This window comes from Prionailurus bengalensis, chromosome A2 (assembly GCF_016509475.1).
Source record: "Prionailurus bengalensis isolate Pbe53 chromosome A2, Fcat_Pben_1.1_paternal_pri, whole genome shotgun sequence".
NCBI lineage: Eukaryota > Metazoa > Chordata > Mammalia > Carnivora > Felidae > Prionailurus > Prionailurus bengalensis.
In genome coordinates, this window is record NC_057348.1 from 69,464,298 (window position 1) to 69,489,024 (window position 24,727).

A 24,727-nucleotide genomic window follows, 5' to 3' on the forward strand; every position below is an offset into this window, starting at 1 on the left:
TTGAGGGTTGATGGGGGATGGGAGGGTGGGGAGGGTGGGTGATGGGTACTGAGGACGGTACCTGTTGGGATGAGCACTGGGTGTCGTATGGAAACCAATTTGACAATAAATGTCACATGAAAAAAAAAATGCCTGGTTGAATTCCCCTGGAAAGCCGTCTGGTCCTGGACTCTGATTTGTTGGGAGATATTTTTTAACTGATTAAATGTCTTTGCTGGTATGGGTCTGTTCATGTTTTCTGTTTCTTCCTGTTTGAGATTTGAAAGTGTGTGGGTGCTTAGGAATTTGTCCGTTTCTTCTAGGTTGTCCAGTTTGTTGCCATATAATGTTTCATAGGTTTCCCTGATAAATTCCTTGTATTTATGAGGGATTGGTTGTAATAATTCCATTTTCATTCATTATTTTATTTATTTGGGTCATCTCCCTTTTCTTTTCCAGAAGCCTGGCTGGAAGTTTATCAATTTTGTTTATTTTTTTTCAAAAAAAAAAATAACAAACAAAAAAACAGCTCTTGGTTTCATTGATCTGCTCTACAGTTGTGGGGTTTTTTTTCCTATTGTTTATATCTACTCTGATCTTTATTATTTCTCTTCTTCTGCTGGGTTTGGTGTGCCTTTGCTGTTCTGCTTCTATTTCCTTTAGGTGTGCTGTTAGAGTTTGTATTTGGGATTTTCCTTGTTTCTTGAGATAGGCCTGGATTGCAATGTGTTTTCCTCTCAGGACTGCCTTCGCTGCATCCCATAGAGTTTGGATTGTTGTATTTTCATCTTCATTTGTTTCCATATATTTTTTAATTTCTTCTCTAATTGCCTGGTTAACCCACTCATTCTTTAGGAGGGTGTTCTTTCACCTCCATGCTTTTGAAGGTTTGCCAGACTTTTTCCTGTGGTTGATTGCAAGTTTCATAGCATTGTGGTCTGAAAGTGTGCATGGTATGACCTCAGTTCTTTTATACTTATGAAGGGCTGTTTTGTGACCCAGTGTGTGATCTATCTTGGAGAATGTTCCATGTGCAGTCGAGAAGAAAGTATATTCTGTTGCTTTGGGATGCAGAGTGCTAAATAGATCTGTCAAGTCCATCTGATCCAATGTATCATTCAGGGCCCTTGTTTCTTTAATGATCCTGTGTCTAGATGATCTATCCAACGTTGTCAGTGGAGTATGAAAGCCCCTGCAATGACCACATTCTTATCAATGAGGTTGCTTATGTTCGTGACTAATTGTTTTATATATTTGGGGACTTCCATATTTGCCGCATAGACATTTTTAATTGTTAGAACGTCCTGATGGATAGACCCTGTAATTATTATATAATGTCCTTCCTCATCTCTTGATACAGCCTTTAATGTAAAGACTAGTTTGTCTGATAAAAGTATGGCTACTCCAGCTTTCTTTTGACTTCCAGTAGCATGATAGTTCTCCATCCCCTCACGTTCAATCTGAAGGTGTCCTTAGGTCTAAAGTGAATCTCTTGTAGACAGCAAATAGATGGGTCTTGTTTTCTTTTATCCATTCTGATACCCTATGTCTTTTGGTTGGAGCATTTAGTCCATTTACATTCAGTGTTATTGCTGAAAGATACGGGTTTAGAGTCATTGTGACATCTGTCGCTTTCATGCTTGTAGTGGTGTCTCTGGTACTTTGTGGTCCTTGCAACATTTCCCTCACAGAATCCCCCTTAGGATCTCTCGGAGGGATGGTTTAGTGGTGATGAATTTTTCAGTTTTTGTATGTTTGCGAAGACCTTTATCTCTCCTTCTATTCTGAATGACAGGCTTGCTGGATAAAGGATTCTCGGCTGCAGATTTTTCCTGTTCATCACATTGAAGACTTTCTGCCATTCCTTTCTGGACTGCCAAGTTTCAATAGATAGGTCTGCTACTACCCTTCTGTGTTGACCTTTGTACGTTAGGGCCCATTTATCCCTAGCTGCTTGCAGGATTCTCTTTATCCTTCTTTTTCCACTTTCACTATGATATGTCGTGCAGAAGATCGATTCAAGTTATGTCTGAAGGGAGTTCTCTGTACCTCTTGGATTTCAATGCATGTTTTTTCCCCAGATTGGAGAAGTTCTCAGCTATTATTTGTTCAAGTACACCCTCAGCCCCTTTTTCTCTGAATTTCTTCTGGAATTTCTATGATATGGACAATTTATCAAAGAACAAAGAACAAAGATTAGGTGAAGGCCCCTACTTGAAATATCTTCATTGTCTGCCATGGGGACCCTTTGAGGTTTGACACAAGAGCAGAAGCCAGAAGAGAAATGTCTGGACCAGAGCGAATACCTTGAAAATCTTTCATTTTCCTGGACAGGCCATGGGGATATTGGTCTAATGTGCATATTATAAAAATACCCAAATGTATCAGTCAATATTCCATTTATGCTAATCTAATAGGCAATAAAGTGTAAACTTGTTAAAGGTTTTCTACAGGTGATGTTTATTTAGTAAAAGAAAGATTTAAATAATGAGGACAGGCACGAAGGTGGCTCAAACAGTCGAGTTCCTGAGTGGAATATGGCTCAGGTCATGATCTCATGGTTCTTGAGATCAAGTCCCAAGTCAGGCTCTGCAATGACAGCTTGAAGCCCTGGTCAGGATTCTCCTTCTTGCTCTTTCCAAATAAATAAAGAGGAAACAACAAATACAGACGGAGAAAAAATATACATTCTTTGAAAATAATAGCCCCTAAGACATGGTGTCATCTTCACGGTCCTTTAGCTTTCAGTGCAGCAGGTGTCTGTGTTTGTGTCTACGAGTGGTGTGCAGGTTGGGCATCCATCCAGGACTATGGTCTTGTATTACGGAATGTGCCCACAGTGGACAGGCACAGTCCTGTCCCCTTCTGCATTCTCAGGGGCCACACATCATCCTTTCTCTGCGTCTCCAGAAGCTGAATGACTGGGCCAATTCCAATATTTTGACTCTCATCATTGAACACAAGGGCACATGTGTACCGGAACTCTCTCTTTCTTCAGGCGTGTACACCTAGCACAACTTTGGGGACATAATTTCTGGCATTTTTCGGGGGCTGCCTCCAGTTTCCAACATCTACAGACTCTTTGTTGCGTTCATATGTGAAAATCAGGGACCCCCGGGACTGAGTGGATCCCTGAAGAATCAGGAGGACAAGCCAGCACTGAGGCCATCAGGGTACCTAGGAGTGACCCATGGGGCAGGGAAGAAACCACACTCCCTCATTCTGACCTCCTGCACAGCATCCCTCCCCATGTCCTAGAACACACTCATCCAGGCCCCATCCCATGACAAACCCCAGTGGCCTGTGTGCCTCCTGGTCCATAGCTCTGCTTCTCAGAAGAGCAGCTAGTCCCTGCTTTCAGGTCAGTGGAGGATGCAGGCTGGGCCACTGCTGTCTGCCTCCTGGCCCTCCTCCCAGGCTGGGTCGCTTACTCTCAGGAAAGTACCTTAAGTGCAGGTCAGGTCAATGAGTTAAAGACCAGGACCTGAATGGGTTCACCCTGAGGATTCAGGGCCAACAGCAAGAACCACTTGCACCTCGGCAAGCAAGAGAGTCCTTTACACAGCACATCAGGAGCGCAGGGAGACTGTAGGATGGAGACTCAGTCAGGCTTTGATACCGAGTCAAGCCCCTCCACCCTTCAGGCTCCTCCAGCAGTGGCGCCCGGCACCTGCCAGCCTCATCTTTGGGGAGCAGTGTCCCTGTCATGAGCAGCCACACAGCACCCTCTGGTGACCGACCACAAGACACACAGGAATACTGCTGGGCTCCCTGATCTCCCAGCAAAGAAAGTGCCATTCCAACTGACACATCCTCAGAGGATTCCAGGCAGATCAGACACAACTCTGTAAAATCCAATGCTTTTGAGGTACCTTTCAGGAAGTCTATGTAAAAATGTAGGTCTCTTCCTAACTGCAGTATTCTGAGATGAATTCACTGAGCGGTAGAGTCAGGCACTGGGTTCCAGGACAGAAAAGAGAGACAAGGTGGCCAGCTCCCAAGATGCACAGAGCGTGTTGTGGCAATGTGTTGGGAACCATATATTTATGTTACAGCTCTCTGGTTCTGGTTGAAAGAAAACATATATCCAAACATACCTTATTTATGGACTTGTTGGATTATATCAACCACAAAACATTTGAGAAAATTTGCACACTCTCACTCCATATACCTGCTCACTCTCATCTATTTTCGATCACATCATCCTATATTCCCAGATACTTTTTCCCTTACTGGGAGTGCATGATATGCTCTAGAGAGACCGCAGTGACTCTACAACATTACTAGTAGACCTAATAAATGATTTCAGTCATGTAAGATATGTATGTCGTTTTCCATAATGTGCTTCATTTCTGTACATGAATCACAAACTATCAGAGCGAGAAATTAAGAAAATAATTTAAAGTAACTCCAAAGGAAGAAAATACTTGACAACAAATCACCCTACAGGCCCCTGGGTGTCACAGTCAGTGAAGCATCTGACTTTGGCTCAGGTCGTGACCTCATGACTTGTGTTCTGAGACTTCTGATGGGCTCTGTGCTGACAGCTCAGAGTCTGGAGCCTGCTTCAGATTCTGTGTCTCCCTTTCTCTCAACTTTCCCCACTCATAAACGTGCTCTCTCTCTCTCTTTCTGTGTGTGTATGTGTGTGTTTTTCCAAGTACCTCTCTGTGTCAAGAATAAATAAACATAAAAAAATTCAAAAAGAAAAGAATGAATTTAACCAATAAGATGAAAGACCTCTTTACTGAAAACCAGAAATCAGTGGAGAAAGAATTTGAACAGACAGAAATAAGCAGAAAGACATTCTATGCTAGTGGATCCAAAGAATTAACATTCTCAAAATGTCCACACTACTTAGAGCCATCTACACATTCCCTAGGTGCAATCCTTTCAAACTTGAAGCACGTTCCCAAAACTAGAATCATCCTTCAAGGTGGACAGAAGCACAAAAGGCTCTGAATACCAAAGTCATTGTGAGAAGGAAGAAAACAGCTGGAAGCACCATGCTTTCTGATTTGAAACTAGATATCAAAGCTACAATAACCCAAGCCGTACACTATTGGGGTAAAAGCAGACACAGAGGTCACTGGACCAGAAATGAAGGCCCAGGAAGAAACCCACACATATGTAACCAATTATTTGACAACCAAAGAACCAAGAGTATAACCTCAGGCAAAGGCAGTCTCCTCAATAGGTGGTGCCCAGAATCACTGGGCACAGAAAAACAACAGGCATGGAAAAACAACTTGACACCTATTTAGCATCACACACAGAAACGAAGTTAAAATGTATTACAGACTTGAGACCTGAAACCAGAAAGTCCTGGATAAGACCTTGGGCAGGAGGTGTGGGAAATCGCACAACGATGTCCCGAGTTGGGAGATTATAGGGAACGCTTTGCAGAGCAGATCACTGCTCTCTGGCCTTCCTGCAAACAGTTGCAGCAGCTCACTTACCTAGTTGGTGTGTATCTGGGGGGCAGGCGAGACTTGGCTGATCTAGTGCGTGTGTATCTAGGGGTTGGGTTCTGCATGGGCTCACCAAGTCCTTGGACCGTGTTGTCGCATGGAATATTTTATCCTGTCTCGATGTGGTTCGCACCATGTCTTCAATACGTTCTTTCTAGCATGTGGCCCGCTGACGTGTTGTACATCGTTTGTAGGCTTAATGAATGTGGGAGCCTGAGAGCAGCTTGCGGAGACGTCCCTTAAACTACCTGTCACCTCTCTTTTATTTCCATGGAGTCTGAAGCAACCCTTTCTGCTGTCCTTGACTTTGCTGGACAAAGCCAAATGCCAAACCCACGAGAAGGTTTGGATCTCAGTCTTGACTTGAGTTTTGGGATTTGACACCAGAAGCCAAAGCTACAAAGGAAAACTAAACAAGTGGGACTACGTGAAACTAATAAAGCAAGTTCTGCCCAGCAACAATATCTTCCACAGAATGGAAAGGCAACTAGTGAATGGGAGAAAATACTTGCAAACTACATATATGGTCAAGGGTTAAATCACAAAAGATATCAACATCTCCTACAGCGCAACAATGCAAAAGCAAAGAGCAATGACGGACCCGGCAGAGTCCCGAAGAGGCATTCTTCCAATGAAGACATACAGATGGCCACCACATACATGAAGAGAAGTTCCATGTCACTCCACATTAGGGAAATGAAAGTCCAGCGCCAAAGAGATATCACCTGAAACCTGTCTGAACGGTATTTTCAAAAAGACAAGAAAACACAAGCGTCGGGACACTATGGAAGAAAGCGAATCATTGGGCCCTGTTGGTGGCATTGGAACTTGGTGCAGAGGCAGTCGCAAACAATGTAAAGTTTCCTCACACAATTCAGAGGAGAACATCCATATCATCCAGCAACGTCCCTCAATTACCCCCCTAGGTACAACTCAGAACACAGGAGATCACTAACTCCCGAAAATACCTTCACACCTGTTATTATGCCACGGTGTTTTATAATAGCCTGGAGGGCATTATGCCAAATGAAAGAACTCACACGGAGAAAAACACATACAGAATGCTCGCACATATATGGGGAATCTGAAACAAAAACTAAGAAAACAAAAAACAAAAATCCTCAAAACAGAATGAAACAAGCCCATCCATAAATACATAAAGATGATTGCAAAGGTGCGGGGGGGGAGCAGCAAGGAGGGAAATAGGTTAATGGTCAAGAGACATCACTGAATAAAAAAAGACCTTGTCAACAGGGAAAGACAGAGTAAAGGTGACTCAATATCTCAAATTCTAGCTTCCTCTATTTCAGAGACCTTAGTTCAGTCCCTTCCATTCACTAGACCTACGTGAATAGTAACGAATTATCAGGTCTTGGCAGTTTTTGCAAGGTGAGTACTTTACCTAAGATTTCGTATCCAAAAGGACAGAGTGCTTACATTACTAGGTAACTTAGATTTTCCATTATTTTTGTGGTTTCTGATGTCACAAAAAACTCCTTAGATCTACGTGGACACTTTCATTACTCTAAACATATGTACAAACCACTAAAACAGTACAATAAAGGTAAAGTGTATTGTCCATTGCACAAAAGTGATTGTTTTTCTCCTTGTTGTAGTGAGCGTTTGGTGACGAAAAGGTTTCAGGTATCGAGTTCCTTATCAAATTCCATGCGATGGGTTATGCAGAATATAGTAATCATGGTAATCAAGAAAATAATGATCTTCAAGAGAATCATAATCTCCCGAAATGCTGACAGAGACAACTCACCTCCCGAGGACAAAACAGATGCCTAGGAGCCTCAGCTGCTCAAAGTGGCCTACACCACACCATCTTACTGAAAACATAAAGCACCAGTCAGCTTGATATGTAAGTTTGGGAAAGCCTCAGTTCTTAGACTTTTGCTTTTGGTGAGGTCACGGTGCTGCCTGCAGGAAGTTTTCATCCGTTGTAACAGCATTGGGACACACTATTGAAATGAGAATTTCCTATGCAACAAAACTGTGTCTCTGGAAAGGACTGGGACACTGTTGGGGTCCGGACTAAATACAGGACACGGCATCGCAGACACATACACAGATGCACAAACACAAATGCCAACAACCTGACAGAGCTGGAACCCATGCAATGAAAGACCATGTGCCCAAGACCTCATTTCCAAAGGAGGCTGAGAGACCAGCACGGTCTGCTCAGGTACAAATGCACTGGTTTCTAGAGACCCGGTGGGCTCAGAGTCATTTCTCCCTCATGCTGCCTGGTGAATCCTGGAGGAGATGTGATTCATAAGGTCTGAAACTCTTGTAACACGGAAAAAGGCAAGACAGGAGGCGCTCCACGGAAAACAGGAAGCACCACGCCCCACGGATAGGAACAACAAAACCCACCAGTCTGCCTTGGACAAGGAGCTTTTCCATCCACCTTCCTCGCCAGAGTGCGAAGAAGACGTTCCCACCCAACATGTCCCAAAAAGATGACTTTGAATTCCATCCACAACACCCAGTTCTCTTCAGCACACACGTCCATGTAGGAAAGAGTCTGCACCACCCTCTAAAACACAGAAGCGCCACTTCTTCCTGGCTCACTGGCTACGAGTTCATTGATTGAATGCAAATTGCCTTCAGAAATGAAGAGCTCAACAGGGAGTTGCACTTGCCCTAATCCAGACCCCTAGCCTGTAGTCCCATTGACTCCCACGATAGAGGATCCCATTTAGCCACAAGTGGGGTGAGATCTCCCCCTCCCCATCAGAGGGTGCAACTCTGCCACGAGGGGCGGGGCACGCCGAGGCCGGGAAGGGCAGGAGAGCAGGTGTGCAGGGGGGAGGCAGGAGACCTGTGTTCACCTGCTGCTTCCACTCTCAATCCCTTCAACACCGTCCCCTGCTGGCCTCCAGCAACGCAGGCCCACCACCCTGACTCTCCCTGGAATGTTTCTCTGGAATCTCAGGTCCCTTGTGCTTCATTTTCACAGGCAGGAATGTTTCCTCCTGCTCATGGCTGCGACTTCCCTGGCCCTGCCTTGATATTTTCCCACAACCGCAGGTCCACGCTTTCTTTCCTTCGTTTGTTCGTTCTTTCGTTCGTTCCTTCCCACCTCCACCCTCCAACCACCAACGCAGTCAGACCTCCATGGCACTCAGGTCGCCCCCCACCCCCACCCCCGACCTGAGCCACGCCCCACCACCGGAGCCTAACCCCCTAATGGATCTGGGGCCTCCTCCTCCAGGGAACCCGGGTCCAACCCAGAAAGCTCACTCTGAGTCCTCCAGACTGCAGCCGCAAAGGAGCCCAAGAAGACCCGGAGCACGAGTGAGGGGGGGGGGGGTTGGTCATGGAAGGGGAAGACAGAGAGGGGCAGGGTGGAAGGCCACATGGGACCTTGTCACTAGGATCTCTACCTTGGCAGCACCGCGACTGAGGCAGGTCCTGGAGGGAGGCTGTGGGTCTCAGCTGCTGCACCTTTAGGCTTCTCCCAGATGGTCTTTCGGGGGCGCCGGGGGGGGGCATCGCATGGCGCTCTGCCCCTGCAAGGGCTGGCACTCCAGCAGAGCAACCAAAACCGAGGCGTCCCGGGAGCGTGTCGCAAGCCCTGGCCTCTGGTCCAGAAGCAGCAGGAGCAGCAGGGACACCACCCTCCTAGGCTGGAGGCTCATGGCTCCCAGTCTTAACCGCGTGGGGGGCGCGAGCGCTACCGTTAGCGCTAGGGCTACCCCTAGGGCAACCGCCAAGGTTACCGGGTCACAGGCCATAGGCAGCAGCATGTCCCCGGTCGGGGGAGGCGGGGTGGGGGGCATCAGCACCTGACTGGCCCAGACACTTGGGGGCCTGGGGCGGCAGACAGGCTGGGAGCCAGGATACAGAACACCACTACAGCCTCACCTGTGCCCCTCAACGGGCTCCGCCTCTGGCCCAAGCGCATGCGCACACTTGTGCGTGCCCTCCCGCACACCTGCTTGGTCCCGCGATCCAGGCCGCCCCATCCCCCCATCCCCCCACCCCCGCCCCCCCTCAGGGGGTACAGCTCCTGGGCGACAGGGTCTGCACCACTGCACCTCGCTGGGCCCACCAGATGCTCTGACCGCCTACCCGCCAGCCTGACACCCAGGAGCCAGGCAGAGGGCTCCAGAGACCAGGCCAGTGGGACAGGGACTGGCAGGTGTCTCCTCCAAAGTGGACAACTCCCTTTCTCCCCTCAAGAAACCCAGGAGGCTTCTGCAAAGCAGGTTTCCCAGGGAGGTGGCTCAACGTGAACCCAGTGCTCCCTCTTGCATCCTAGGCCTCTGTGTTTGTTCTTCACTCTGCCTCACGTTGCCGCCAACCGTGGACATCTATCTGCAGCTGTGGACCCTCCTCGCTCGTGACCCATGACTGCAAGGGTAGCCCTAAGGGACAGGGAGACACACTGGGCACTCGAGACTCCTTCCAACTCCCTTCTCCTTGAAAGGCCGGTGCTTTTCAGCTCTGCATGCCCTTCCCATGGCCCTACCTGGACTGCACCACCAGCGGTCCCACCCTCAAGTCCACCCTGCCACCGCGGACTGTGGCACATCCTTCAACTCTGTGGAACCGCCTGTCCACCTCCACTACCTCCCAACCCCCATGTTTCCTTCACAGTGTGCCTCAGATCCCAACTCCTCCGTGCCATTTTTCTTTTCTTGGGTTTCATTGCTTTTCAACGTTTCTTTCTTTTGGTGAGAATGACAGGCCATCACCCATGCGATTGTGCAGCAAGCATCGACTGAACGTGCAAGGTGTACCAGACCCTGCTCTGGATGGCGAAGTGTAACTGAACACAGATATATGGAATTCTTTCCATTTAACTGGCGAACTGGGCTGCAGTTTCAATATTCACACTATACTTGCAGTCATGTGGTTGATGAGCGTTTTCGTACTTGAAAACAATCCATCGTAGGAGGCCCTTCATTGACTTCTCAACCACAAGTCGTTTACTTCCTACTGGCCTAGATCTTAATGGAATTTCTTTAAATGTTTTTGAATGGTTCTTTTTGAGAGAGAGGGAGACAAAGCATGAGCGGGGGAGGGGCAGAGACAGAGGGAGACACAGAATCGGAAACAGCCTGTCAGCACAGAGCCCGATGCGGGGCTCGAACCCACGAACCGTGAGATCATGATCTGACAAGGCGGCGGACACTCAACCCACTGAGCCACCCTGGCGTCCCGATACTCTCATATATCTTAATACTATATGTCTGTAAGCTCACTAATTACAATTTTTTACTTATTGTTTTCCTAATTCTTCTATTTAAAAGTCAATGATCCTTCACTTCTTAAAGATATTCAGGGATAGCGATAAAACCTCATATTCATTAATACGTACAGATCGCACACAAACACACACATAGATGTTTACTCTTCTTGTTTCCTTCATACAACGTGTCCCGGAGGGAGAATGTTTTCCTTCAGCTCAGGAATTACCTTCGTATGTTTTGTGGTGCATATCTAGGGATGCATTTTCTATGGTTTGTGGGACATAGGTTCTCACAGATCACTACTTAAAAATCCTTGCCTTGAAAGCAAGGAATGAGTGAAAAAGTGGATATTTTAGGCACTCTAGACCAGGCTGATAACATGCTCCCAGGTGCATTTCCTTGTTCTCTTTCCCCTTGATCGCCCCTTGTGCTGCTGGTTGTGCAAGTACCTGATAACCTCGGGAGGGAGAAGGGACAAAATGGAGGAACTCTGGGGTCCTCAGTGACCACATGAAGGACTTTAGTCTCCAATCTAAACACACACCCAGCTCTGTCATGTGAGGAAATCTATGGGGACATGCTTTCTGAAATGTGGCGCGTTCTCTGGTAATTCAGCATAACCTAATACACGTACGAAATGTTAACCCGCAAGGTAACTTAGACATCAGTCTAGTTCCATGAAAATTGGCTGTTTCAGTCAGTAGGGCATGAGACTCTTGATCTTGGAGTGTGATTTCACGCCCCAAATTACGACTAGAGTGGACTCAACAGATATACGATAAAATAAGTATTGGAAAATGACCCAGGTAAATTAGACTACAATGACTGAGCTGCTAATTGGTGGGTGGGATCCCTTTACCTCCTCAGTCAGCCCCCGGGAATGAGCATCTGAGCATTCACATAGTGCCAGTGCTGGTAAGGCAGCCACGTCTTCCCTCTAGGAGTTCAAGGACTAGCCAGGAAGATGGAAAGAACATGAAACAAAAATGGGAATGACATGAGCAAGGACTCCATAGAAAAATTCAAGGTGCAACAAGTGGGTCCTGAGCTCCACCAGGGGAGGGTCTGACAAGGCTGTGCTGAGGAAACGTTAATATTTCTTGCCGCAGTGCAAGACGAGTCAGCCCTGCTCAAGTCCGAGGGAATGTATCCCGGCAGAAGGCACAGTGGAGCAGACACGCGGAGGCAGAGATCATTGTTTCAGAGGGGACGTGTGAAAGGAGACCAGGGAGACCGGAAAGAGCTGTGGAGGACAGCAGGGAGGGAGGGTGAGGAGGGCCAGGGCCTGGGGCAGGAGGACGTTGTGACTACTCTGCTCTAGTGCCGTGGGACAATATTCCCCCACCCTTAGGGGCTTCCCCATAAACTTCCCACCTCACAGGCCCAGGGGACCAGGAATTCAGCAGGGCTCAGCGGAGGGCTCCTGCCAGAGCCTCTCAGGAGGTTGGGGCTGCTGTCATCGCTCAGACAGAATCTGCTTCACTCAACCCCTGAACCCACTTCAGGGTGGTGGCAGGATTCAGTCCACATCGAGTGCCTTAGTTCTTCCCTGTCTGTTGTTGTCTCTCAGGGCTAGGCTGTGTGTACCTGTCCGTGTCACGACTCAACACGGGGGTTGGTCCCCACTGTGAGGAGCTGAGAGACAACACAGAGAGTGACAGTGAGCATGAGGCCATGCCATACACATTTTATCACCTAAACTTGTTTGGTCTGGGGCCACGGTGCCATCTTCTTTGCAACAGAAATCAAACACTACGTCCATACCACACTCCAGGAAGGAAATCCCACAAGGATGTGTTGACAGGATGGGGGCATCCCAGGGAGCCACTGAGGGGAGGAGAAAGTGAAGACCCTGCTAGGGTCAGTGCCTTGCCCAGAATCACAGACGGGTAGAAAGTCAGAACCAGGCATGACCCCAACTTCATGTCCTCAAAATGGGGTCCTGGATTTGACCCAGGATTTCGAAGGGGGTCTGGAAAAGGGTGTGTTACTGTCACTGGGTGCAGACATGGAGGTGGCGTGGGGGTGAGGCTGAAGAGGAGCGTCGCAGAAGACATCCCAGCACGTTCTTCCCTGAGGAGGACCCCCAGGCCAGGGCAACCCACTGAGTGCCACCCTGTCCCCATTGTATGTACCCAGTGGAAAGGCAGGGAATGGCTCGTGGCACACTACTGACAAAGTCTACGTAAAAGAGAGTTCTGTCCTACTAGGCCCCAACTCCAATCCCTCCTGTAGGGATTGCTTTAGAAAGTAGAGAACCTAAGCTCCTAGGAAATGTTTGGCCATCCTTCCCTAGGTGGGGATGTGACCTTCTGGGACCCCAGAAAACGAGCACTGGTAAACACACATACACACACTCACACTCACGCACGTACGCACACCTGGAAGGACTGTGGGCTGGGATCAGAGGAGCAGCAGAATCAGAGGAGGTGAGACGTTGAAGTCAATGTGGTTGGATAAACTTCCAACAGGTGACACCACTGCTCCAATTTCACAGGTATCATCCCACATATGCCTGAGGACATCCTGAGGACATCCTGAGGACATGCTAGAATGATCTCCATTGGGCGGAAAAGACACGGACCATCCCTGAGAAGCACAGTCGCGAATCTGGGACCAGAAAGAGGTAAGAAAGAAGAGTTCTGTCTCAACCCAGATAGGTCTCACAGCTGGGACCCTGGCTGCCCCCAGAGCTTCTCAGGGGACTGTGGAGAGGGGTGCATTGGTGGAACTGTGTACCGATGGGACATTTCATGGAGAATGGGGGTGAGCAGTCAGCAAAGAGAGGACTATTTGCAAAGGTGTTATCCCAGAGGGGGACTCAGGAGGCGGATCCTAGGCCGTGACATCACTTTGCTCACAATAGGCCCCAGGAAAGCTTGGAACTCCTGTAACCTGGCACCCATGTTCTAGGAAGGTCCCATACCAGGCTCACTTGCCTACAGACACAGAGACTTTAGGATGTTCTCTTGTTGTTTTCCCAGGTACCGGGGCTCTGGATGCCAGAAACCCCAGTGCGCAGGATTACTCAGATGTTGGAGAGGTTTCCTTAACCCACGCTGGCGATGCCTCAGGATGTTTTCCAGGAGGTCACATAAGGTAACACAGAGCAGCCTGGAGGAGGCCAGGTCAGGTCAGCTCATAGCTCTTAACCTTCCCTGGGCACCCCCATCCCCTCATGTTCAGTTTCGGGGAAAGGGGGACATGGGGGCCGGTCCTCCCCGGGACCGGAGCAGGTTCGGTGGCAGTGGACCACCTGGTGGACCCATCATGGCCATGCACATGTCATGCTGGAAGGAGGGAAAAGGGATCTCTGAGGTGCCTCTAACCTGTAACAGGTTGAATCCAAGGCCCTCACGCCACCTTGCTTCTCCTCCGTGGGGGAGGTGAGTGCACACTGTGGTGTCATATCTGGAATGAATTCTTATGGGTCTGAGGACAAGTGAAAGCAAGCAGACACGGCTTTGAGGACTCCTGCCTGCCTGCTGGGCACTGTCTTTACAGAGCCACATGCCACAGATGGAGGACAAGCTGAATGAGAGCCCCTGCTCTACTTCCCTGAAGGAAAGAAGGAAGCCCCATGCCATCAGGACGAAGCCCCGCTGGCTCAGGGTGAGTGCAGGTACCAGGGAAACCCAACACCAAGGGCCCAGAGCCAATGCAAAGAATCCCAGGGCCCAGAAAACACACTGCTGCTCCCCTGGTAGCTCTCGGAGACTCCTGGTCCCAGATGAACCTGGAACCCCATCTGCTCCCCAAACATGCCAGCAGGGCCCAGCCCCTGCCACGGCCAGACGCAAGGTCACTCTCCACTTATTTGGAGGAAGATCAGAAAAGAGGCGTGAGACCATTTCACGTCCCATTCTGTCTAGAATGTATTGGCATTGTTGTACACGTTTCCCCGACGAACGTTCCTAGGGGTCCCGGGTCGCCCGACCATCCTTCCACACCTTCTCCACGTCTGACACACGTTCGTGAGGAGCAGGGAGATTTTTACCCAAAGGACATGGGGCTCATTGCATTATGTCTAATGCTCTGCACTTTGGTGGCCAAGCAACACGCCCCTGGGGCCCCTCCTAATCAGGAGCAAGGGCCTTACCACCTAGACAACATTCTGGAAATGTGACCACTCACCTCACCCATTCAACCCTTCACAAATGTGGGACTGTGACAGGATTCCCTTCTCTTGCCATGTCACAGTGCTGCACTGAACATCCTACATGTCCTATTATCCTGATCCAACCTCTGCCAGGTACTGTCCCTCTCTTCAGATCCCCAGAATGGACTGTGCTGTTAGAAATCACAGGGACACTGCTGTTCATGTGGGGAGGTGCCGTGCATACTCATCTAACAATCTGACCTGAGATTCTTTTTCCTTGGTGGTTTTTTTTAAAAAATATATAGGAAATTTATTGCCAAATTGGTTTCCATACAACACCCAGTGCTCATCCCAACACATGCCCTCCTCAGTACCCATCACCCACGCTCCCCTCCCTCCCACCCCCATCAGCTCTCAGTTTGTTCTCAGTTTTTAGGAGTCTCTTATGCTTTGGCTCTCTCCCACTCTAAGCTGTTGTTTTCTCTTCCCCTCCTCCATGTGTTCCTGTTAAGTTTCTCAGGATCCACAAAAGAGTGGACACATATGGTATCTGTCTTTCCTTGTATGGCGTATTTCACTTAGCAGAACACTCTCCAGTTCCATCCACGTTGCTACAAAGGGCCATATTTCATTCTTTCTCATTGCCACGGAGTACTCCATTGTGTATATAAGCCACAATTTCTTTATCCACTTATCAGCTGATGGACATTTAGGCTCTTTCCATAATTTGGCTATTGTGGAGAGTGCTGCTATAAACATTGGGGTACAAGTGCCCCTCTGCATCAGCACTCCTGTATCCCTTGGGTAAATTCCTAGCAGTGCTACTGCTGGGTCATAGGGAAGGTCTATTTTTAATTGTTTGGAACCTCCACACTGTTTTCCAGAGCGGCTGCACCAGTTTGCATTCCCACCAACAGTGCAAGAGGGTTCCTGTTAGTCCACATCCTCTCCAGCATCTATAGTCTCCTGATTTGGTCATTTTGGCCACTCTAACTGGCGTGACGTGATAGCTGAGTGTGGTTTTGATTTGTATTTCCCTGATGGGGAGCGACGTTGAGCATCTTTTCATGTGCCTGTTGGCCATCCGGATGTCTTCCTTAGAGAAGTATCTACTCATGTTCTCTGCCCACTTCTTCAGTGGATTCTTTGTTTCTCAGGTGTGGAGTTTGGTGAGCTCTTTATACATTTTGGATACTAGCCCTTTGTCCAATAGGTCATTTGCAAATATCTTTTCCCAATCCATTGGTTGCCTTTGAGTTTTGTTGGTTGTTTCCTTTGCTGTGCAGAAGCTTTTTATCTTCATGAGGTCCCAATAGGTCATTCTTGCTTTTAATTCCCTCGCCTGTGGGGATGTCAGATCGGAGATCCTAACGTGTTCAGCCATTTCCCAACTCAAATTCTCGTGTGATTACCAACATCCTTCTTCAGAGTCTGGGCACCCAGGTCTCACTCTTGCCACAAGTCACTGACGGCTTGGGGGTTTGGTCTGCATTCTGGACCCCAAGCCTCCTGATGTCCATGGTGCTGTGTCTGACTCTGTGTCCCTCCTGTGTTCTACCTCAGGGTATGAACATCTCACCCATGCCCGACAATGAGAACCGTGAGGAAGGGACCATCGAAGGAGGCTGGATGCTACTGGAACAGCGAGTGGAGCACCTGGTACCTGCTTTCCTGGGTAGAGACCCCTCCTACCTCTTCACATTCTTGAGAACATACAGGACTTTTACTACCACCCAGCAGGTCCTGGAAATACTGTTTATGAGGTGAGCACCCTGCCCTTCACAGCCCAGGGCGATTCAGCCCCTGAAAGCTAGGAGTCTCAGGAAAGTCACCACACGTCCTGGCGTCTCACATGGTTCCTCTGATCCGGGTGGAAACACTCCAGGTCCTCAGTGGGGGCACAGCAGGGAAAGTCACCCTGGCCTGTGGAAAGCTCTGCTGGCAGGGCTGCGTCTCTGCTGGGTCATCTTTGTCCTCTTGCCCATGATCAACTTTCTGCCTCATCCCTCACTGTCGCCAGGTGTTGACTTGGGCTGTTTTCCCATTGGAAAAGGAGATTGGAGGCTCTATCTGTGTGTCTGAGTCCTGGCTCAAACCAGTCAAGGATGCCCAGGATGAGCAGCACGCCCAGACCCACACCAATATGTGTGATGGAGCTGACTGGGGCCCTATCATTCTTCAAACACGCAGGAAGCCCCACTAGGTGCAGGCACTTCTGTAGGAGCTGACTGGGATCCAATGCGCAGAGCGGACAGTACCCTCCCCTCCAGAGCTCCATTCTAGTCAGCAGCCAGGGACTCTGGATAGGACAAGACGTAGCATCCACAGGACAGCTCATATGATGTCCTTCTGGCCTCCTCCAGATACGGATGCTTCCATTCAGAGGCTGAGGAGGATGGCGGACCCCGGGAGCAGGAGAAACTGTGAGTAGGCTGAGCTCAGGCTGGAGGGCCTTCCTTCTCCAAGAGGGCAGTGCTGAGACTGTGCGTGGGAGGGGCTGCAGGACCCAGCATCCCACACGTCTGAGAGTCCTGTGAGAGGGCAAAGATCTGAGGGCTTCTCCCTGGAAGCAAGGAAAGGGGTTCTGTCCTGTCTGGTAGAGGTAGGGCTGTGGGCACAAGGAGGCAGCAGAGGGCGCCAGAGGACCACGTCAGCCCCTTAGAGAGTCCAACCCCATCCCTTCCCACTCACAGCCTTGCCTAGAGCCCCATCAGGGGACCCAGCATAACGGTTTGGGGGAGCATCACGCTCACCACCTTGGGGAACATCCACGGTGCGTGCTTAGCAAGGGTACAGGAGACACAGTGAGGGCTCAAGGAGCACATATCACCCACACGATGGGAGAACGGTGTCAGTGGGACGACACCCACATGTGCACTGAGTGCATGAGGCAGCACAGAGGCACAGGTCGTCACGTTGAAGGCACCAGGAGGGTCCCAGCAAGCCCAGGTAAGAGACAGAGTCCTCTTGTCCCGTATTTGCGCAGATTTTCGTGGAGCGCTAGGGTATGCAGTGAAGGCACTGACTCACCCCGACACCACCCCTCCACTCACGCACGGACTTGAATTCCAGTGGGAGGTAGGCAGCGGGACACAGCGAGGAGTCTGGCTGGCTTCCCCAAGAAGGACAGAGACCACCACATCATTGGTTAAGGGGTTCCCGTCAAACAGAATCTTGACGGTCCCTCTTCAGTGACCAGGTCTCTCGTCGGCGGGACTGCCAAATCACAGGTGGACAACGTACAGAAGCACCCTCTGGGCGTCCAGGAGCAGGAGGCATAGAGGCCAGGTCCCACAGGCCTGTCCTGAGACATCAGCGGGAGGAACACCCCATGGTGATTGTTCTGGCTACTTTTGTATCCCCAGGGCCATCTCCTCCATCCTGGGCACCTGGCTGGATCACTACCCCGAGGAATTTTTCCGGCCTCCAGACTTCACCAGCTTGAAGCTGCTGCGGGCGTATGTAAGGGCCCACATGCCGGGCTCCGAGCTGCAGCGCCGCGCCCGCCTTCTCTACTCATGGCGGAAACACCGTGAGCCCAATGAGCCAGAGCCTCTGGGCGAGGAGGACTCTGGGTGGGAGATGTGGGCGTGTGGCCGGGACGGGGTATGCCACAGAGAACACGTTTCCTCAGACTGTAGGTGGGCCAGGCGTAGGGACTAGGCTCAGATCACTGTTCCATTAGCCTGCCGTCTGGGAGATTTCCTCCTGGTGGGTTCTTTGACTCAGATGACAATGTCTGCGGGAGAGGTTTCCTGCCATGGAATGGCACTCACGGTGATGACACTTTCTATTCTTGAAGCTTTGGCAGCAGCTCTAGAGCCCCGTCCAGACGTGCCTCGGGAGCGAGCCCCCGCTATCTCTGCGGTGCCCACTGCAGCCTCGCGGCCCAGGCTGCCTGAAGCCACCAGTTCTCCTGGAGCTCAGCGGGTACGAGAATCGGAGACCCTCACTGCAGCGTCCCCACCAGGGCAGGAGGTACTCCCAGCTCTGGCTGACAGTCAGGAGCTGGAAGAGCCACCTGCCCCTTTGGTGGCCCCAGAGCATGAGCAGCCCCCAGCCCCAGCCGGCGGGGTCACGGAACGGCTGGAGCAACCACCTGCTGCAGCTGAGCAACCAGCCTCAGCTCCCCAACAGCGGCTCATGTCGGCTGCAGCCCCACAGGATGAATTCCCTGACCTTGTCATTGTGTTCTTTGTCATTTCTGTAGTTGTTATAGCGGTATTTACTGTCCTTATATATTTGTGTTTTATAAATAAAAGATAAACTAAGTTCCAAACAATTTACTCTGATCCTTTGAAATTACAATTCAAGTGTCAGTACGTACATTCGCAGGAGTTTACACCCGTGACCACTATGTACTCCTAGAACATTTCCATCACAGAGACACGTGGACTACTAATCACCCACGGCTCATTCCCTCACCCCAGTCTCTGCAACCAGCGATCTCGGTTTCTGCTGCTTTAGCTCCTCTGGGATTTCCATGTGTGTGCAAACACACAACATGGCCTGTTGTGTCTGGCTACATGACAGGAGACTGATTAATAATTGCTTAAATATTCAATGGCACTAATATTGTAGTGGAATATTCCACTCAAGGAATCCACTAGAGGAATAGTCCTCAAAGAACAAAGATTAGGTGCAGCCCCCACTTGAAATATCTTCATTATCTGGCATGAGGACCCTCTGAGGTTTGACACAAGAGCAGAAGCCAGAAGAGAAATGTCTGGACCAGAGCGAATACCTTGAAAATCTTTCATGTTCCTCGACTGGCCATGGTGATATTGGTCTAACGTGCATATTATAAAAACACCCAAATGAAACCGTCAATATTCCATTTATGCTAATCTATTAGGCACTAAAGTATAAAGTTCTGAAGGGTTTCCTACAGGTGACATGTATTCAGTAAAATGAAGATTTAATAATGAGGACAGGCACCAAGATGGCTCAATGGGCAAGTTTCCGAGTCGAATTTGGCTCGGGTCATGATCTCAAGGTACTTGAGATCAAGTCCCAAGTCAGGCTCTACAATGACAGCTTGAAGCCCTGGTCAGGATTCTTCTTCTCGCTCTCTCCATATAAATAAATAAATAAATAGGAAACAACAAGTACATACGCAGAAAAAAATGTATATTCTTTCAAGAAATATTGGCCCAGAAGACACGGTGTCATCTTCACAGTCCTTTGGCTTTGAGGGCCCCAGGTGTCTGTGTTTGTGTTCATGAGTCGTGTGACAGGTTGGGCATCCCTCCAGGACTATGGTCTTGTACTATGGGATGTCCCCACGGTGGACAGGCACAGTCCTATCCCCTTCTGCATTCTCAGGGGCCACACATCATCCTTTACTCTGCGTCTCCAGAAACTGAATGACTGGGCCGATTCCAATATTTTGACTCTCATCATTGTACAGAAAGGTACATGTGTACCGAAACTCTCCCTCTCTGTAGGCGTGTACACCTAGCACAACTTTGGGGAAAAAATTTATATGCATTTTTCGGGCGCTGCCTCCAGGTTCCGATATCTATAAACTCTTGATTACGTTGGGGTCTTATGTGGAAAGCAGGGACCCCTGGGACTGAGTGGATTCCTGAAGAATCTGGAGGACAAGCCAGCACTGAGGCCATCAGGGTACCTAGGAGTGACCCATGGGGCAGGAAAGAAACCACATTCCCTCATTCTGACCTCCTGCACAGCATCCCTGCCCCATGCCCTGGAACACACCCATCCAGGCCCATTACCATGACAAACTCCAACTGCCTGTGCACCTCCTGTTCCATAGCTCTGCTTCTCAGTAGAGCAGCCAGGCCCTGCTTTCAGGCCAGTGGAGGATACAGGCTGGTCCACTGCTGTCTGCTTGCTGGCTCTCCTCCCAGGCTGGGTCGCTTACTCTCAGGAAAGCACCTTAAGTGCAGGTCAGGTCAATGAGTTAAAGACCAGGACCTGAAGGTGTTCATCCTGACGACTGAGTGGCAACAGCAAGAACCACCTGGACCTCGACAAGCCAGAGAGTCCTTTACACAGCACATCAGGAGCTCAAGGAGACTGCAGGATGGAGACTCAGTCAGGCTTCTGGTAGCGAGTCAAGCCCCTCCACCCTTCAGGCTCCTCCAGCAGTGACGCCTGGCACCTGCCAGCCCCATCTCTGGGGAGCAGTGTCCCTGTCATGAGCAGCCACACAGCACCCACTGGTGACCGACCACAGGGCACACAGGAATACTGCAGGGCTCCCTGATCTCACGGCAAAGAAAGTGCCATTCCAACTGACACATCCTCAGAGGATTCCAGACAGATCAGACACAACCATGTAAAATCCAATGTTTTTAGGTGCCTTTCAGGAAGTCTATGAAAAACATAGGTCTCTTCCCAACTGCAGTATTCTGAGATGAATTCACTGAGTGGTGGAGTCAGGCACTGGGTTCCAGGACAGAAAAGAGAGAAGGGGCTACCTCCCAAATGCACAGGGCGCATTGTGGGAATGTGTTGGGAAGCATATGTCAATGTCACAGCTCTCTGGTTCTGGTTTAAAGAAAATACATATACAAACAAACCTTGTTTATGGACTTGGTGGTGGAAAGGAAACATATATCCAAACAAACCTTGTTTATGGACTTGTTGGATTGTATCAACCACAAAACATTTCAGAAAACTTGCATACTCTCACTCCATATATCTTCTTACTCTCATCTAAATTCAATCGCACTATCCTATGTTCCCAGGTACTTTTTCACTTATTGGGAGTGCATGATATGCTCTAGAGAGACCGCAGAAACTCCACAACCTTACTGGTAGACCTAATAAATGAATTCAGTCATGTTAAGATATCTATGTCGTTGTACAGAACATCCTTCAATTCTGTACATGAATAATAAAGTATCGGAGAGGGAAATTAAGAAAATAATTTAAAATCACTGCAAGAGAAGAAAAAACTTAAGAGTAAATTCAGCCTACAAACACCGGGGTGGCACAGTCAGTGAAGCATCTGGCTTTGGCTAAGGTCGTGATCTCATGGTGTTGTTTTGAGCCCTGTGTGGGGCTCTGTGCTGACAACTCACAGTCTGGAGCCTACTTTAGATTCTGTGTCTCCTTTCTCCCAGTTCTTCCCCACTCATGTGTGCTCTCTCTGAATCTCTCTCTTTCTCTGTCTCTCTCTGTTTGTGTGTGTGTGCATGTGTATGTGTGTGTTTCCATGTATCTCTCTCTGTCAAGGAAAAGATAGAAAACTTAAAAAAGAAACAATGACTTTAACCATGAAGGAGAAAGACCTTTTTCCTGAAAAGAAGAAATCAGTGGAGAAAGAATTTGAAAAGACAGAAATAAGCAGAAAGACATTCTATGCTAGTGGATCCCAAGAATTAAGATTATCAAAATGTCCACACTACTTAAAGCCATCTACATATTCCCTAGGTGCAATCCCTATCAAAGCTTAAGCACGTTCCCAAAAATAGAACCATCCTTCAAGGTGGACAGAAGCACAAAAGGCTCTGAATACCAAAGTCATTGTGAGAAGGAAGAAAACAGCTGGAAGCACCATGCTTTCTGATTTAAAACTAGATATCAAAGCTACAATAACCCAAGCCGTACACTATTGGGGTAAAAGCAGACACACAGGATACTGGACCAGAACTGAAGGCCCAGGAAGAAACCCACACATATGTAACCAATTAATTCACAACCAAAGAACCAAGAGTATAACCTGAGGCAAAGGCAGTCTCCCCAACAGGTGGTGTCAGAATCACTGGGCACAGAAAAACAACAGGCATGGAAAAACAACCTGACACCTATTTACCCCACACACAAAAACGAAGTTAAAATGTATTACAGACTTGAGACCTGAAACCAGAAAGTCCTGGATAAGACCTTGGGCAGCAGGTGTGGGAAATCGCACAACGATGTCCTGAGTTGGGAGGTTCTAGGGAACGCTTTGCAGAGCAGATCACTGCTCTCTGGCCTTCCTGCAAAGAGCCAGCAGCAGCTCACTTACCTAGTTGGTGTGTATCTGGGGGGCAGGCGAGACTTGGCTGATCTAGTGTGTGTGTATCTAGGGGTTGGGTTCTGCATGGGCTCACCAAGTTCTTGGATCGTGTTGTCGCATGGAATATTTTATCCTGTCTAGATATGGTTTGCAGAATATCTTCAATACGTTCTTTCTAGCATGTGGCCCGCCGACGTGTTGTACATCGTTTGTAGGCTTAATGACTACAGGAGCCTGAGAGCAGCTTGCGGAGACGTCCCTTAACTCCCTCTCACCTCTCTTGACTTGCGTAGAGTCTGAAGCAATCCTTTCTGCTGTCCTTGGCTTTGCTGGACAAAGCCAAATGCCAAACCCACGACAATGTTTGGATCTCAGTCTTGACTTGAGTTTTGGGATTTGACACCAGAAGACAAAGCTACAAAGGAAAACTAAACAAGTGGGACTACATGAAACTAAAAAAACAAGTTCTGCACAGCAACAATATCTTTCACAGAATGGGAAGGCAACATAGTGAATGGGAGAAAATACTTGCAAACTACATACATGGTCAAGGGTTAAAACACAAAAGGTATCAAGATCTCCTACAACGCAACAATGCAAAAGCAAAGAGCAATGACGGACCTGGCAGAGTCCCGAAGAGGCATTCTTCCAACGAAGACATACAGATGGCCACCACATACATGAAGAGAAGTTCCATGTCACTCCACATTAGGGAAATGAAAGTCCAAAGCCAAAGAGATATCACCTGAAACCTATCTGAACGGTCTTATCAAAAAGGCAACAAAGCACAAGCATCGGGTACAATGTGGAAGAAAGCAAATCATTATGCCCTGTTGGTGACATTGGAACTTGGTGCAGAGACAGTTGTAAACAAAGTAAAGTTTCCTCACACAATTCAGAGGAGAACATCCATATCATCCAGCACTTCCCTCAATTACCCCCTAGGTACTACTCAGAACACATGAAATCACTAACTCCCAAAAATGACTTCACACCTGTTATCATGCCACAGTGTTTATAATAGCCTGGAGGGCATTATGCCCAGTGAAAGATTCACATAGAGAAAAACACATATAAATGCTCGCACATATATGGGAAATCTGAAACAAAAACTAAGAAAACAAAAAACAAAAATCCTCAAACCAGAATGAAACAAGCCCATCAATACATAAAGATGATTGCAAAGGTGGGGGGGCAGAAAGGAGGGAAAAGGGTAAAGGTCAAAAGACATCACCGAATAAAATAAGACCATGTCAACAGGGAAAGACAGAGTAAAGGTGACTCAATATCTCAAATTCTAGTTTCCTATTTTCAGAGACCTTAGTTCAGTCCATTCCATTCACTAGACCTACTGGAATAATAAGGAATTATCAGGACTTGACAGTTTTTGCATGATGAGTTCTTTACTTAGGATTTCGTGTCCAAAAGAACACAGTGCTTAGATTACTAAGTAACTTAGATTTTCCATTATTTTCATGGTTTCTTGAAGTACCATGATGTCACAAAAAACTCCTTAGATCTAAGTGAACAATTTCATTGCTCTAAACGTATGTATATACCACTAAAATAGTATAATAAAGGTAAGGTGCATTGTCCATCGCACAACAGTGATTGTTTTACTCCTTGTTGTAGTGAGCTTTGGTGACGAAAAGGTTCAGGGTATCGAGCTCCTTATCAAATTCCATGCCATGCAATATGCAGAATATAGTAATCATGGTAATCAAGAAAATAATGATCTTCAAGATAATCATAATCTTCTGAATTGCTGAGAGAGACAACTCACCCCACGGGGACATGCTTAGGAGCCTGAGCTGCTCCAAATGGCCGACACCACACCATCTTCCTGAAAACATAAAGCACCAGTCAGCTCGAGATGGAAGTGTGGGAAAGCCTCTGCTCTTAGGCCTTTGCTTTCAGTGAGGTCAAGGTGCTGCCTTCAGGATGTTTTCAGCCTTTGAGACAGGATTGGAACTCTCTAGTGAAATGAGATCTTCCCATG

General features: G+C 48.5%; 1 protein-coding gene and 1 long non-coding RNA gene across 2 annotated transcripts in view; one reads left to right on the forward strand and one right to left on the reverse strand.

The window, feature by feature from the left end:
- The window catches only part of LOC122487691, a 241,785-nt gene that overhangs the window by 181,971 nt on the left and 35,087 nt on the right, over positions 1-24,727 (reverse strand). The window lies entirely within an intron of this gene.
- The window catches only part of LOC122487681, a 176,900-nt gene continuing 162,322 nt past the window's right edge, over positions 10,150-24,727 (forward strand). Inside the window, exons 1-8 of the mRNA XM_043588480.1 lie at positions 10,150-10,229; positions 13,155-13,283; positions 13,642-13,756; positions 14,162-14,269; positions 16,320-16,519; positions 17,120-17,179; positions 18,122-18,288; positions 18,559-18,734. Of these exons, the coding sequence (XP_043444415.1) occupies positions 13,733-13,756; positions 14,162-14,269; positions 16,320-16,519; positions 17,120-17,179; positions 18,122-18,288; positions 18,559-18,734 (735 nt within the window). The 5' untranslated portion in view covers positions 10,150-10,229; positions 13,155-13,283; positions 13,642-13,732. The remainder of the gene's footprint in view (positions 10,230-13,154; positions 13,284-13,641; positions 13,757-14,161; positions 14,270-16,319; positions 16,520-17,119; positions 17,180-18,121; positions 18,289-18,558; positions 18,735-24,727) is intronic.